The sequence below is a fragment of the Triplophysa rosa genome, linkage group LG17, assembly GCF_024868665.1.
Source record: "Triplophysa rosa linkage group LG17, Trosa_1v2, whole genome shotgun sequence".
NCBI classification, from domain to species: domain Eukaryota; kingdom Metazoa; phylum Chordata; class Actinopteri; order Cypriniformes; family Nemacheilidae; genus Triplophysa; species Triplophysa rosa.
The window spans coordinates 6,494,242-6,510,344 of NC_079906.1; the positions used below are offsets into that span (position 1 = coordinate 6,494,242).

Sequence of the window (16,103 nt, forward strand, 5' to 3'; positions counted from 1 at the left end):
ATTCAACATCGGAACCATTATTGTTTCAGTCAAGTTCTGGGGAAGTATTTGACAGTTACCCCCTTAAACAACCTGCAGCATGTCGACTGATGAAATGCCTAAAACAAGTCATTTTGTTGTGAGGGTGAACAATTCCAATATACGACGTGTTATAAATACTACATTTAATATATAACATGAAAATTAAATGCACACTTGCGACGCATGAAGCAATATTGCAGGATATGTTAAAAGTTGGTCATCGATTTCATTGGTCTGCAATATAATCTTTCTTCACGCTGGTTCGTTTGGTGTTCAAAACCCGAGTAATGGATCTGCCACAGATTCTCCAGAAGATTCAAATTAGAGAAAGTTTGACCCCATCCGATTCCTCTTCTGTGATCGCCGTTCTGACCCACATCGGTGAGCGATTTAAGGTGAAAGAGGAACGCATGCTCATCCTGGAGGAAACCGCGGAGTTTTTCACCCTCGCCCCTCTCGACTGGCTCTTTCCTCAACTCAACACCGATTTACGCGAGGCGTATCTGGGTTTATCGAGCTCGTTCACGGGATACGCAATCCTGCCGGTGTGTGACACGGACAGCGGCACTTTACCTGCCAAGAGTTACGAGGACATACCTACCAAAGTTCAGGCTGTCAGTACATCATTACTTGCGTTATGTTTGCGGATGCAAGCTTCGGTGGAGAATCGAAGCAATCCACATGTGAAGTCTCTAGCTCAAGCACTTGCCCCCAGCTTGTGTATATTCTCCATCACTCACCTGCAGGCGCAGCCATGGACCAGTGCTGCTTCCAGAAACTGTGCTTTACAACTCCTGACATCAGTTGCGGGAATGACAGGAAGCAGATCGGTACAGGAGCTGCTGTCTGGAGATGAGGACAAGAAAGGAGTTTTTGGTCCAATTTTGGACACACTGCAGCCAGAACTGACCACGTGAGTAGCACCATCATCACGCTATCACTTTAAGCATCATGTTAATGTTCTTCTGTAATAAATTAACTTCTGACTTTAAGAAAAGTGCATTCAATGTTTCCTTTTATTCTGTACAGGGAGTGCTGGAAGCGGAACCAGGCTGTAAAGCATGTGTTCTCATGGATGCTGGTGCAGATTGGACGGCCCTGGTTGACACAGTACTTGGAGAAGGTGTTTCCTCCTGCTTTGCTGATATCTGATGATTATCGCACAGAAAACAAAGTATTGGGCGTGCACTGCTTACATCACATTGTTCTCAATGTGGTAAGTCAAAAACCAAGGAAATTCAGCCAACCACTGATGACTTGAATTCTTAAAAGTATCTAAGTATGGTTTACTGCTGTAAAAGAGACATCAAAATCTCATGACATCAATGTCTTTTATGATTTGTGTTGTATTCTCTTCATTTAGCCAGCAGCTGATCTGCGACAGTACAACAGAGCTCAGGTGCTCTATCACGCTCTCTTCAATCACTTATACACTTCAGAGGCTTCACTCATGCAGGTAATACACTCTCATTCACTCGTGCGCGTGTCAAATAGTGAATATTTATGTAAATATCATGCTACATATATCCTCTCTTGCGTGTCTAATTCTCAGGTTGTGGTGCCTTGCCTTATAGACCTGATGGGAGTCATTGAGAACCCCCCAGCTCATGTAGGGTTACCGCGGAAACCGAATCGCTTCGATGATGTGCTCCGCCTCGTCTTGACATACATGGAAATGGAGCACAAGCTTGACCTTCGTCGTGTGTACGCCAGCAATCTTGTCTTATTTATTGAAAGGTGAGGCTTATATAACTGTCAGTGCTCATCATGGGTTAAGTTCACCCAAGAATGAAAATTCTGTCATCATTCACTCGCCCTCATGTTTCCAACCTGTATTAATTTCTTTGTTCTGTTAAACACAGAAAAAGATATTTGGAAGAATGTTTGTAATCAAACAGATCTGGGGCACTATAGACTTCGATAGAAGGGAAATTACTATGGTAGTTAATAGTGCCCCAGAACTGTTTAGTTTCATACATTCTTCAAAATATCTTGTTTTGTGTTCAACAGAACAAAGATTTTAAAACGGCTTTGGAACAACTTGAGGGTGAATAAATGAAGACAGAATTTTCATTTTTGGGTTGAACTGTCCTTAATGACTCATTTAAGAATATATTGAGGGTGAAGTTTGTTACAGGTAGTTCTGCACCACTAACTAATAATTGTTTCCAAACATATATACTTCATTCACTGCCTGTAAATAATTATTTTGTATTGGCATCAATATAGGCTTTATGAGGTAATGTTTAATATTATGCAAACAGCATTTAGACTTTCAGGTCTTACATTATTAGCACTGTTTTTTATTTATTTATGGGAGCCCTAAAATTATGTTAGAATTAAGAATATTTAAATACTTCAAAAGTATGCATCTATTGTTGATGTTGCGTTCCAATATGTATATTTTATGTTAGGATGGGTGTAGTGATTATTCGTCACTTGAAGAGGCTAGATAGGGTGATCATGGGATACCTGGAGGTCTCTGATGCTCCAGAGGAGAAAACCAGACTGAGTATCTTGGATGCTCTGCAGAAGACACTAGAGATTGCTTGGCCACGGTAAGGAACCTGAAAGTAATCTAATCACAATACAGGTGCTGGTCATATAATTAGAATATCATCAAAAAGTTGATTTATTTCACTAATTCCATTCAAAAAGTGAAACTTGTATATTATATTCATTCATTACACACAGACTGATATATTTCAAATGTTTATTTCTTTTAATTTGATGATTATAACTGACAACTAATGAAAATCCCAAATTCAGTATCTCAGAAAATTAGAATATTACTTAAGACCAATACAAAGAAAGGATTTTTAGAAATCTTGGCCAACTGAAAAGTATGAACATGAAAAGTATGAGCATGTACAGCACTCAATACTTAGTTGGGGCTCCTTTTGCCTGAATTACTGCAGCAATGCGGCGTGGCATGGAGTGGATCAGTCTGTGGCACTGCTCAGGTGTTATGAGAGCCCAGGTTGCTCTGATAGCGGCCTTCAGCTCTTCTGCATTGTTGGGTCTGGCATATCGCATCTTCCTCTTCACAATACCCCATAGATTTTCTATGGGGTTAAGGTCAGGCGAGTTTGCTGGCCAATTAAGAACAGGGATACCATGGTCCTTAAACCAGGTACTGGTAGCTTTGGCACTGTGTGCAGGTGCCAAGTCCTGTTGGAAAATGAAATCTGCATCTCCATAAAGTTGGTCAGCAGCAGGAAGCATCAGAAGCGTCTCGCCTGGGCTAAAGACAAAAAGGACTGGACTGCTGCTGAGTGGTCCAAAGTTATGTTCTCTGATGAAAGTAAATTTTGCATTTCCTTTGGAAATCAGGGTCCCAGAGTCTGGAGGAAGAGAGGAGAGGCACAGAATCCACGTTGCTTGAGGTCCAGTGTAAAGTTTCCACAGTCAGTGATGGTTTGGGGTGCCATGTCATCTGCTGGTGTTGGTCCACTGTGTTTTCTGAGGTCCAAGGTCAACGCAGCCGTATACCAGGAAGTTTTAGAGCACTTCATGCTTCCTGCTGCTGACCAACTTTATGGAGATGCAGATTTCATTTTCCAACAGGACTTGGCACCTGCACACAGTGCCAAAGCTACCAGTACCTGGTTTAAGGACCATGGTATCCCTGTTCTTAATTGGCCAGCAAACTCGCCTGACCTTAACCCCATAGAAAATCTATGGGGTATTGTGAAGAGGAAGATGCGATATGCCAGACCCAACAATGCAGAAGAGCTGAAGGCCACTATCAGAGCAACCTGGGCTCTCATAACACCTGAGCAGTGCCACAGACTGATCGACTCCATGCCACGCCGCATTGCTGCAGTAATTCAGGCAAAAGGAGCCCCAACTAAGTATTGAGTGCTGTACATGCTCATACTTTTCATGTTCATACTTTTCAGTTGGCCAAGATTTCTAAAAATCCTTTCTTTGTATTGGTCTTAAGTAATATTCTAATTTTCTGAGATACTGAATTTGGGATTTTCATTAGTTGTCAGTTATAATCATCAAATTAAAAGAAATAAACATTTGAAATATATCAGTCTGTGTGTAATGAATGAATATAATATACAAGTTTCACTTTTTGAATGGAATTAGTGAAATAAATCAACTTTTTGATGATATTCTAATTACATGACCAGCACCTGTATATTGAATCTTCCCACTCTCTTATTTGATGTATTTCACTTATACGCAACAGAATCTTTATTTTTGTAGAATGGAGAGGAGGACGGGTTCTCTAGCACAGAGTCTGCTGAGGTTTCTGGTTGATGTCTCATCAGAGTCAGTGACCCGACAGCTGAAGGAACAGCTCATGAGCAAAGCGTCACACTGTTTACTGCTGCTCAACCACTGCTCCAAAGGCAAACTGCAGGTACGTCATATGTTCAATTGAGCAAAGTCGTGTCCAGAGTAACTTTAACTCACACAGCTCCTGGTGATATATTTTCAGTTTCCTGTATCTGTTTAACTAAAAATAATCAGTCAGTCATTCTGAGTGCTGGTTTTATGAGCGTTTAAAATAATAACAGTTTTACAAGGTATATTGGTTACACTTTACAATAAGGTTGCATTTGTTAATATCAAGTAATGCATCAGCTAACTTGAACTAATAATGAGCCATGTAGTTTTCAGCATTTGTTCATTGACTAATATTAAAAGATACAAATTTTGATTTTTAACATGAACTAACACTGAACAAATACATATACAGCATTTATTATTAGTTCATGCATTGACTAAATGTTACAAACACAACCTTATTGTAAAGGCTTGCCAATAAGTTTACAAAAAGCTTTCCATTGTTTCCGTCTCTTTAGACTCTTCTTCTGGAGCTGGATAATACTTGTGTTCCTGACAGTATGCTCATGTGTATCCAGCAAATCACCACAGCAAACCTTCTTCAGTGATTAATTATGATGGACAGTAACGGTCAGCAAAAGAAGCTCAGGAGACATTGCTATTATGTTACCTTCGTATTATGTGCGAACTTACTGATATTGTTTTATTTTTAATCATCATAAATGTATACTTTTAAGAAACATTGTCCATTTTGACCATTATTTAATGAACAGCCATCTCAACTAGAATGCAATCGAATTGTACTCAAAAGAACATTTCAAAAATACGAACTGTACAAACCATGACTTTCTGTTGGCAGGTGTTTCTGTGTGTACATATGCATGTATCAGAACACTAACTATTTAATACAGATGTTTTATAAAGACAGTTCCACGATTTGAGGAAACGGTTGTTATGGTGTGACTGTCAGTTTAATCCTTATGTAGCCTTGCTTTTCTGAGCCGGTTCTGTCTCGTGCTCGTATTCTATCTCTACATATGCCCGTTTCTTCCTGGCTGGCCCTTTTACTGGAGCTTTTCCTTTTGACTTCGTCTTGCTCTCCTCCTCCTCCATCTCTTCTTCCGTTTCCTCCTCTTCACTTGATTCTTGGTCCTCATTGCTGTCGTCAAGGTTTTTCAGCTCCTATAAACAGATAATGCAAGTATACATGTCACTCTCCGTCAGGTTTTAACGTACAAAACTTACGTATATACTCATAACCTTTATTTTATTAGACCAATTCTGTCATTTACTCACTCTCAAATCTATAAATGTATTTATTCTGATGAACACAAAAAACATTTAGAAGAATGTCATTAACCAAACAGATCTCATCCCCCATTTACTGCCATATGGGGGATGTGATCTGTTTGGTTACTGACATTCTTTCAAATACCTTTGTGTTCATCAGAACAAAAAAAATGATGACAGAATTATCATTTTTGGGTGAACTAGTCCTTTAAGAAAGCAGTGTATAACATGCTGGTTTTAAATTCATCTGACAGTGATCAGATAAAGTTCTAATGAGGGGTTTATGTAGGATGCTTTCTAGCATGCACAAAAAGCTGGACAGAATGCAACGCAATTTAGAGGTCTCCAAGCATTCTTCAAAATTGGACGGTTTAAAGCAAAAGAAAAAACAGCATAATGCATGTTGACATTCAAAGCAGCAAAGGTGCTTCAAAGGGGATGAATTCACACAAGATCCATATATTCAACTATTTTTAAATTTAAAGAGTTTTAAAACCATACCTCTAAATCACTGAGATCACTTTCCTCAAAGTCATCATCAGCAACATATTCTCTTGTCCCAGATTCCTGAAAGATTGACATGTGTTATTATTTAAGTAAGGGATAATTGTACAGGCTGTTATCGCAGAAATAAACCCAGACACTGATCAGGAGCCGATGCGAAGCGGAGGGTCTTGTATCACTGAAGAGGCTTATTTTGCGGTAACAGCCGGCTGCTTGTACATTATCCCGCTTATTAGATGGCTATTTGCCACATGAGAAAAAAAAGGACATTACATGTGAATTTGAAATATTTTATAAGCTCATTTTTACCGAATGCAGACCTTCCGTGAGGAAAAGCCGTTTACTTTTCGGAAACTACGTTCGCTTTAGGTTTAATCCTTTGTAAATATAATGTCATATATGTTATTAAAAGGCATATTTATATTTAATTTGACAAAAAACCTGTCAAAATTATTTGCTGCATCCGGGATACCGTGATATTAGTTTTGAGAGGTTATTTGGGAATAACCAACCTGCAAATGTTGCGACTAGCCCATCAAAATCAAGCATTCCAACGAGCCGCGTAATAATAAAGAAATAAGCAAAGAAGTTAGGAAAGCTTCATGAGATTTACTAAATGTACCTGGTTTTTCAATATAATAAGCAAGGTTTCATAAAATATGCAATGAAAATATGGTGTTAAAATTTTCTTCCACCTTCATAAACTATTCAATAAGGTGGTTGCCAAGCAACATGGATGCAGCAAGATGCAGTCACAGCTGTGTTTCTTGAGTAATTTTCATGGGCTTCTAACACAGCTCTATCACCCCTAATAAAGGACTGGAACTATGCAAATCTATACAACTTAGTGTGTGAGCCCTCCATGTCATACTGCCTTTTGGTAATCTATGGCGTATTATGCAGTGTCCTGACATGTGTGACCCAGTCTAATAGTTGTGAGAGGAAGAGCATCAAAGTTTGCTTTTAAGCATTCATTTCACTATGATTTCAATATTTTAAACAACCTTACTCAATAATAAAGATATCAAGTATATTTTCACACAATGTTCTGTACATTACAGGGTTTTTCCTGCATAGAAAAATTGGAGGCAGCTGCCTCCGTCAAAGTTCGTGCCGCCTCAGACTCTCGCCAAAATTATGTAGGGTGTCTTGACAAAAAACACTGCGTGAATTCTGTCAACAGACTGTCATTTATAACTGCTGTTTCGTTATCAGCACAGTGAGGCGGCAGAGTTGCAGTACAAGAGCTAATAGCTGTATTAGCGGTGTTTCACGGCTGTTCAGGTGAATATTGTTTGTTTTGCATGCAAGTACGTTCAATTTCTTAAAAGGTTTATAAGATTAACAAGGCATACTTCATTGTAGTGTTTTAAGCTGTGTATTTGGCTCGATGAATCAGTGTTATACTGTACACAGCGAGTTTGCCAGTATGAAGGCACATTGCAATCAGAACGACTCGCAAACAAATGACTCTGACCAGATTCTTTTAAAATGTTGAAACTTTTCAGTCACTAGCGAATATAAAAGATAAGTGAATCATTCAAAGCTCAGTGAAACACAAGAGAACACAGGACGTGAATGAGCTTAGCTCATTTAGTAAGACTGGTTAATTTAGTTGGCTATTGTGGACTGAAAAGTTAGTTGAAAAGGATAAAAAGCTTTATTTGATTTAAAACGTTTCCTTTTGGTTGAATAAAAGTAATGTTTTATATAACTCAATAATTGTCATTTTCATCTAATTTTTTTTATATGTAAAGTGTTTGGTTAAGCCACTTAAAGGGACGGTAGGCCTACACGCGCGTTTGTACAAGTCAAGATAAGGATGGCACCACCTCCGCCTCATTTTGGGCCAGGAAAACCCTGCATTATGTAGAATTTTTTATTTTATGTAGAAAACAGTAAATCACAAGAAAAAGTTTAGCTAGGTTTTCACAGGCTGGGTCACATATTTATAACACAAAGCTGACAAAAACAATACCTCTTCATCCTCCTCATCTTCCTCCGATTCAGATTCACTCTCCTCGTCCTGTTTTTCCATGGCTTTATCAAAGGCATGAATGGGGAAGTTGTAGATGTCTCCATACTAAAATGAAATCAGTGAGGTTATTACGGATGTGGCTGAAAAGCAGGAAAAAGATTTGATGCCACAAAAGATGTACTTACTGTTCCTTGTTTTAAACGTTCTAGCAGTTCTTTCTCTATGGCATTTTCCAGCTGAGCAGCGATAAGAGCTTTTTCCTGTTAGAGGGGGGACACTTACATTTCAGTATAAACTACAAATCTAATCCAAGAAAATTAGTGTGAGTTAGGGTTGTGCAACCTCTCAGTAATAACTAGAATATATAGAAAGTAAGGTTCGCTTTGATGAAATGAGCAAATCTGTATTTTTATAATTGGTGAGCGACTTTCAGAAACAACCAGTTAACTACACCAACATAAGATCTGTATAAAATACAATCGTAGTTTGATTAATACTATGACTACAGTCAAGACAATAAAGCAGCTTTGATAAATAAAATGTTCTTTTTTAAGTAATGGTGTCAGACCATCCTGCAGTTAAGATCTATTTCTGTTCCAAAACACAAGTGTGTCTAATTAGAGTTTAACAAGAAATGAACAAAAAGTACTGCCAATCACCCACCTCTCTCCTCTTTTCTCTTCTTTCTACTTTTTTGCTGAGTGGAACTAGTTTTCTCCTAAAAAAAAATGTGCAAAATATTAAGTGTGTGTGTGTATTCATGCATGCATATTAGACACATAACATCAACTAAAAACATAAATCACTACAGAAAGGGACTCACTGTCTTTTCAGTGTGAGCTTGCGGATTCGAATGAGATACTGCGTTATCTTTGTTAACCGCTGTTTGCATTTGTGTCGGAGGTATCGTGGCCAATAGATGAGGCTCTCATCAATCCGTTCCAAGGCCTTTGCATAGTTTCTATCAAGTTTCACCTGAGGAAAAATACATAATAAAGAGTTTAAGAAGAGTGTCAAACTGTATTATAAACATTCATGCTTGATTATATTAACAAGCTTTAATATTTTACTGTGTTGATGCCAAATTATCTTTTTTTGCTCTTGACTGATGCTCATACCTTCTCCCACATGCGACCAGGGAATGCTGCCCTTTCAATAACTTTCATGTACAGATAACACCGGCCTAAGGGAACACAACACGCACTCATATTATTACATATTAGAAATTATATAAATTTGTACAAAAATGAGGTTTTAAGCCATTTTCTTAGTAACGACAAGCTTACCTTTTTCTTCTCTTACAGTAGCATACTGACTGTTGGCAAGAGGACATGACGACCGATTACAAAGTCCTGTAATGTTGTATTCATTTCGACAGAACTGTTGAGTTTTCGTTCTTCACAAATTTGGAGAAAGCAAAAGGTTAGATTATTCTGAATGATAAATCTAGATTAAAAATATTTTTGTAATTTCTACAGTTAAAAGCACAACTACGTTTACTTACTTGACTTTGTATGAACAAAAACTCTTATTGCCGATAATGTCCCATATAACCTTTAAAACGCATCAATCAAAGTCAATATTATGTTCGGCAATCAAAAATTTACTAACATTTGTAATGCATGATTCTGTCACTTCCACCAAGTTACAAAAAACGCCTTGAAGCACGCTGTACCAAACATACAAAACCATCAAAAACATGATATATATACATATTTTAGGACTATTGCAATAACGTATGTTATAATCATCCAGTCATCACCGGTTACCTGAAACATTTTTTTATTGTTAACGTTAAGTTACGTATCTACACATCCATGTTGTCTTAAAATGTTGTGACCGCTCTTTAATATTTAAAGTTTTACTTACATCGTCGTGTTGCATTCTGAAACCTTCTTTGAGCTATAGCCACTTAATACCTTATTTAAGCAACGAATCTGAAACAATTATTGTTTATAGCAACTATTGCAATCAAACCGTTACCACATGGAAGTTAAAGGCAGCGGCCATCTTCTTGCCATCAGTAGCTTAAACGGCTTCTCGCGAGATGAAGGATGTCGCGATACTTTGGTTCTTCCCCTAAAACTTTATTTGTATTTCGGCAAGTACAAAAACATTTATGCTGCCAACCGCCTTTTAAATAACAGAAGAAAAATGCATACACAAACACACATATAGAATCCAGAATAAAAGTTCAATAGATCATAAAAACTATATCTTATTGTTTTGCGTGTTATATATAAACGTCTAAACCAAAAACTGAAATTTATTGTTGTAACGTTCAGTCAGATTAGACTAATTTTCTACACTTTTAATCTCATAGTTTTCAAATACGTGCAAAATCTCACAAATGTGTATAACATATTTAAACTTAAAGAAACAACATCTTACAGTAATTATTAACTATTTACTCAATTTTATATTTCTTTCAAGAATACTCTCATGAAGAGATCAGACGGTCAATGTGCAAATCGTAACAAGAATGGAAGGCAGCACATTTCACGAAACCACGTGAACAGACCAATCATCATATGTATTAAACCCAGAAGGATCGAAGGAACGTCATTGCAAAGATTCAGTTCCTTTTGAAACTGATGCTTTCTGCATGATGGTCACGAATTACACAACTTGTTTTCTTTTTAACATTAAACGTCTAATGATATATAGAATGAATTCGTTCAGTTTAAACAACATCTAAATAAGATAATAAAGATTTATTTGATGTATAACAAGAAGTTAGTCAGTTTTTAATTATATTCATGAGAGGGGCATGCTGGGATACTTACGTTGGACGTTTGTTATTTAACCCTTCACTATCTAAACACCAAGCTACAGCAGTACTCGGAATGGTACTCACTCACCATTCGATGTTGCTAAGTCTTACTGACACCAGCAGGGGGCAGTTGTTCAACAGTAATAGATTTTGGCTATCGGATTGGATCAAATCTGAAAATGGCTTGTTAAAAGGAAAAAAAGGATTGTGAATTTGGATTAAATCACAAAATCCAATCTAGGTTTAGATCTGAATCAAATCGTCAGTTTATGTTGTACAAACCTTTTTGGAAAGATTGGGATAGCTTTTATTAATTAAAACAGGAGTATATGCCAGCAGAAGAGATTTCAGGAACAACATCAACAAAAAAAAGTTCAAAAATACAACATTGCGTTTAGACAGTGACGGGTTAAATTACAAGCGTCCAATTAATGTCTCACAGCATGCCCCTCTCATGAATATAATTAAAAACAGACTAACTTATTGTTCTATATTAAATAAATCTAGATATTGTCTTATTTAGATGTTGTTAAACAGAATAAACGTATTCTATATGACATTAGACGTTTAATGTTAAAAAGAAAACCAGGGCCCGTATTCATGAAAAATCTTAGCGCAAAGAGTTGCTCCTATGACACAATTCTAAGAAAATTCTTATAGAAATGTGGGCGATTCCCCTTAGAATTACAGAAAAGATCCTAGTAAAGAAGAAAGTAATTCATAAAGCTTCTTAACCCTTAAAAGAGCTTTTTAGGAGCTTTTTTAAATTTTAGGAGTAGCGAGGAGGAGTTTTAAGAGACTTAAGAGTTTCTTTAGCAGCAGAGAAAATGGACAAAACACGAAAAGTGAGAAGAAATGTGTTGCAATGCATGACAATTTCCATATAACTTTTAAGGTTTATCATATTTTTAATTGTTTTTTGTGTGTGTGTGTGCGTGTGTGTGTGTGTGTGTGTGTGTGTGTGTTCAACTTTTGATTATATTGGTTTTGGTTTTCTTTTATAGTTGCTTTGATGCAATGCAAATGGTAAAAGCGCTATAAAATAAAATTACTTTGAATGGAATGACAGTGAGTTAATAAGACACAACACATTAGATGTTTGTGACCGATCCTATTAGAGACATGCTAACATCTCCAAGACAGCGCATAAATGTCATAGCACCAAAAATAGAAGAAATAACTACATTAACATATTTAGCAACTGGAGAAATGTAGGTATGCAGCAGAGATGATTTGGTTCTGTCACGACCCTCTATAGTGATCACACAAACAATTACAGCACTTACAGAAACGTATTGTGCCACTGTTCATTTTCTATCAAATACGTTGACATTAACAGCATGGTAAATAAAAAAATAAAGAATATTTCCAACCAATCACAGTCTTTAAAAGACTGTCATGCATAGCAACGGAGTCAGCCCCGCCTCCTCGCTAAGATAAAAGTTTTTGACTTTTCCTTGCTCAGAGTTTCTCTCAGATTGGTCCTGAATCGTTTTTAAGATAAGACTCCTACGTAGAAGTTTTTAAGCTAAATTAAGAGCTTTCTGAGAGGATCCTTAGAAGCTTTAAGAATACGGGCCCTGATCTTTGCATTCTTCCTTCATTGATCCTTCTAGGTCATATGAGCATGATGATTGGTCTGTTCATGAGCATTTATGAAATGTGCTGCCATCTTGTTACGTTTTGCACATTGACCATCTGACTACTACATGAAAACATGTTTAAGAGAAAAATATAAATTGCATGTTTCTATAGTGAAATTATTATTGCAAGTTTTTTTTATATAAGTATACTTAATAAGTTATTAATGCATTTGAGTTTAGCATCTTTATCTACTAATTATCTATACAAAAATGTATAAGTTGCCCATGCATGTATTAGACGCATAAAATAGCACAAATTAAAGTGTAGGAACAAAAGATGCATTCTATCTAAAAGCGAATGCTCACCCAGACCTGCCTGAAACGCCCGTGTAACCACACCCCCACAAATCTACGTCAGTTTGTGGTATGATTTGACTAAGACCGCCCAAATGTATTACCAAAAAAGGTGGGCGTACCTGTCAGTTCAATTGCCTTGGAACCTGATTTTCCAAATATGGTAAGAGGCGTTACATTTCCGTCACACGCTTGCAGTATTCGACCAATCACTACGCACTGGTTAACTGGCCAATCATAGCACACCATAGCACAAAAAAATCTGCGCGATTCAGAGAGGCAGGGCAAAGAGGAGATACAAACATGCACGGTATGTGGAAAATACAGCGTTTTTTTGTGTATACACATTGCATTACATCTAAAACAAACGGTAATATTCGTTTTAGCTGTGTCATATGACCCCTTTAAAGTCCCAGTGAAATTAAAAATGACAATTCTTATTTTTTCATGAAATATTGCAGCGTTTATAGTAAATAGCTTATCAATGAGGGTCATTTTCTTCTTGAAATTCATGTACCCTCATAATCTTCAGTTAAAATCTGAAAATGCACTTCTGCCCTGAAATGACTATCCATCTCAAATGACGTAAATTAGACGGATTGGCTGGAGCATCCGTTAACTCCCCCCTGTCATGAAGGAACAACAGCCAATGACAGCTGTAGCATTACCAATGTAATGCCTTCAGATCAAACACTTAAGATTTGAAATGAGTCTGTTTTCCTCCTGCAAATGCTCTACTCGTCTGTACACCTCATTAAAATCACTACAAAACTCTTAACAGAATAGAACAGAATACTAAACATTTATAAACCTCCTCCAATTGTAATTTTGAAATAAATACATAAAGTAACACTTTATTTCAAGATTTACTTCCATTATCCAGTCCACACAAAGCATGCTGGGAATCACTCTGACGTCAATGGAAGTTAGGGTGAGAAGTTGGAAGTTGAGTTAAGTGGAACTCAAAATATCAAAATAGTTAAACACACTTAAAAGTTGTAAGATAAATTAACTGTTTCACAGTTTTGAGTACAGTTTGCTTATTTTTAATGAGTAGATTATCCTGTTTGGGAATACAGGAAAGCACACACACCTATTTTTCTTATTTGGCTATAGGGAGGTTATGTGAACAACGATTCGAAACTAGATTTTGGAAATAAAAATAACAACCAAAATGGTTACACAACAGTTAAATGCGTTATATAAATGTGGGTCACAAACTGTCAAGACAAATCCAGAGGCTAAATTTACACCCTTGACAGCAGGTTTATCTGCTCAATGTGCACATTGACTTGCACAAATATCAACTGACCATGTGTTTGTTTATTTCACTGACAATGATGAAAATCCTACAAATGTCCTAAAATGTATATGTATATCAAGAAAGTCTTTTGTGGGGAAAAACTCAGTTTTTGGAATTTGGTGAATCCCATTTTTCAGTCCATGGTATGTGGAACCCACATCGCCTGAATAACCCATGGGGCCCAGATATCGATGCTGGTATTAGTGAAAGGAAAAGTGCAAGCTAGGCGTGAAGTGCCGACGACAGACATGTAGACACACAAAATCATGCTTGGGATCACATGTTTTACAAGACACATGCACCCAAGATTAGGGCTGCTCGATTATGACAAAAAACATAATCACGATTATTTTGGCCAATATTGAGATCCCGATTATTTAACACGATTACTCATTAACTTTTAAAACAACATAGAAAATAAATAACTTTGCTTTTAAACTGAAAAATAAATGTAAAGAAATAGCACAGCTGAACCACTGTAAGGAAAGGGGTGCGCTGTGGATTTATACCACAAGAAAAGAGAGGATCCTTGCAAAATGGAATGTGGCACAATAATCGTTTTACCTCGATTATTTTGTTTTTGTAATTGTTGAAGGCCAAAATTGACGATTACAATTAATTTTCGATTAATTGCACAGCCCTACCCAAGATAGAGATAAAGACAAGGCAAGTCAAGCATATGTATCCAAGGGTGCATCTAAGTGTGTATCAATTGTTACTATTTGTTTTAGAATTGTATAAAATTGTTTAAAAGTGTAAAATTGTATTTATTGTTTAAAAAGCATCTCAGGGTGAGACCTGAAGAAACTTCTTGATAAAATGACAAGAAAACGTTTCTGCAAATTCTAGTCAAAAGGTGACAACACCGAAGACAATCAAATATGACATGATTGAATTTATTATTAATTTTTTTAGTTACAACATAATTCCCATAGTTCCCATTGTTTTGTTTCATAATTTTGATGACTTTATTATTTTAAAATGTGGGGAAAAAATATATAAACACATAAGTGAGTAAATGTACAGTGTAAGTGCTTGAGAAGAACTGTTTGGGACAAACTCTGTTTTTTGTGGACAGTGAGTGCACATCTAAACCACGACTTGAGTGTAGCCTGGCAGAGACGCTGTCACCAGTCATAAAAATTATATAGCAGTTTACACATACATTTGTTACTTTATGAAAGTTTATTAAAAAAGTTGGATTTGTGCTGATTGAAATTGTATTGAAAACTTGCTTTAAATCTCGGTTATTTATTGGATCATTTTTTAGGTGATAAATAAATAATATTTGTAAATATGTGAATATTTGTAAATGTATTTTATTATACAATAAAATAAGAGTTTTTTTATTTGCATGTGCTGTTGTAATGAAAGTGTATTAGGATTGTAATAAAGGTTATTCTGACTCTGGGTTAGGTGCAGTTAAAACCCTTTTAAAATCTAAATATCTTTTTGTGAATGTGAAGTGTTAAGTTGCTTATAGGATGAGGATGGGTACAGTATATATATAAAAATAACTGTAAAATACAGTACAGTGTTGTATAAAAACATTAACAAAATAAAAACTGATTTCCCTACACAGTTAGACTTTGGAACAATTGCTGAAAAAAATGTGGTGTGTTAAAACATATTTTATTTGATTATAACGTTTGCACTCAATAGCCTCTGACACACCAGGAAGAACACAAGGAGCTTAAGTACAACTATGCTGGCAAGAAGCCGACTGTGTCCACTCCAGTAACAGTTTGCTTTGAAACAGAACACGGAACAGTGACTGGAGGAAATAATGCGCCTGACATGTGTTTGTGGGTAATCCTGGGGACAGAACTCACAATTTATGTTAACAACTGTTGTCAACTTATGAAAATTATGTCAACAATGATGAACAATGATGTAAAACCTAATTTTGGATCTAAAAAACCCGAACTGGTATACACAGCAGATAACGCATTGTATAAATATGGATCACAAAGTGTGAAGTATCATATCCAGAGG

General features: G+C 36.5%; 2 protein-coding genes and 2 non-coding genes across 4 annotated transcripts; 2 read left to right on the forward strand and 2 right to left on the reverse strand.

Moving 5' to 3' along the window:
* Nucleotides 1–59: 59 nt before the first annotated feature.
* tti2 (TELO2 interacting protein 2) lies at nucleotides 60–5,269 on the forward strand. Its single transcript, XM_057357474.1, has 7 exons — nucleotides 60–934; nucleotides 1,051–1,237; nucleotides 1,385–1,477; nucleotides 1,574–1,758; nucleotides 2,436–2,579; nucleotides 4,240–4,396; nucleotides 4,842–5,269. Exons 1-7 carry the CDS (start codon nucleotides 309–311, stop codon nucleotides 4,929–4,931), a joined length of 1,482 nt encoding a protein of 493 aa, XP_057213457.1. The 5' UTR covers nucleotides 60–308; the 3' UTR covers nucleotides 4,932–5,269.
* Nucleotides 4,983–10,140, reverse strand: mak16 (MAK16 homolog (S. cerevisiae)). The gene is made up of 10 exons (XM_057357475.1): nucleotides 9,965–10,140; nucleotides 9,600–9,649; nucleotides 9,382–9,491; nucleotides 9,214–9,278; nucleotides 8,919–9,070; nucleotides 8,759–8,813; nucleotides 8,281–8,355; nucleotides 8,096–8,200; nucleotides 6,115–6,180; nucleotides 4,983–5,505 (listed from the first exon to the last, which is right to left on the reverse strand). Exons 1-10 carry the CDS (start codon nucleotides 9,977–9,979, stop codon nucleotides 5,302–5,304), a joined length of 897 nt encoding a protein of 298 aa, XP_057213458.1. The 5' UTR covers nucleotides 9,980–10,140; the 3' UTR covers nucleotides 4,983–5,301.
* A 404-nt stretch (nucleotides 10,141–10,544) lies between these two features.
* LOC130568684 (small nucleolar RNA U13) lies at nucleotides 10,545–10,647 on the reverse strand. The gene has a single exon (XR_008964737.1). It is a non-coding gene; the product is annotated as a small nucleolar RNA U13 (small nucleolar RNA).
* Nucleotides 10,648–12,474: 1,827 nt separating this feature from the next.
* On the forward strand, nucleotides 12,475–12,572 carry LOC130568685 (small nucleolar RNA U13). Its single transcript, XR_008964738.1, has one exon. It is a non-coding gene; the product is annotated as a small nucleolar RNA U13 (small nucleolar RNA).
* The last annotated feature ends 3,531 nt before the right edge of the window (nucleotides 12,573–16,103 follow it).

Excerpts from the sequence above, each read along its gene's own strand:
- tti2 (XM_057357474.1), top strand. The coding sequence starts at position 309 with ATGGATCTGCCACAGATTCTCCAGAAGATTCAAATTAGAGAAAGTTTG. Across the intron at positions 1,238-1,384 it reads ATCACATTGTTCTCAATGTG|CCAGCAGCTGATCTGCGACA; the intron begins GTAAGTCAAAAA and ends CTCTTCATTTAG. Across the intron at positions 1,759-2,435 it reads CTTGTCTTATTTATTGAAAG|GATGGGTGTAGTGATTATTC; the intron begins GTGAGGCTTATA and ends ATTTTATGTTAG.
- mak16 (XM_057357475.1), bottom strand. Across the intron at positions 8,356-8,758 it reads GAAGAGAAAAGAGGAGAGAG|GAAAAAGCTCTTATCGCTGC; the intron begins GTGGGTGATTGG and ends CCCCTCTAACAG. Across the intron at positions 6,181-8,095 it reads AAGATGAGGAGGATGAAGAG|GAATCTGGGACAAGAGAATA; the intron begins GTATTGTTTTTG and ends TCAATCTTTCAG.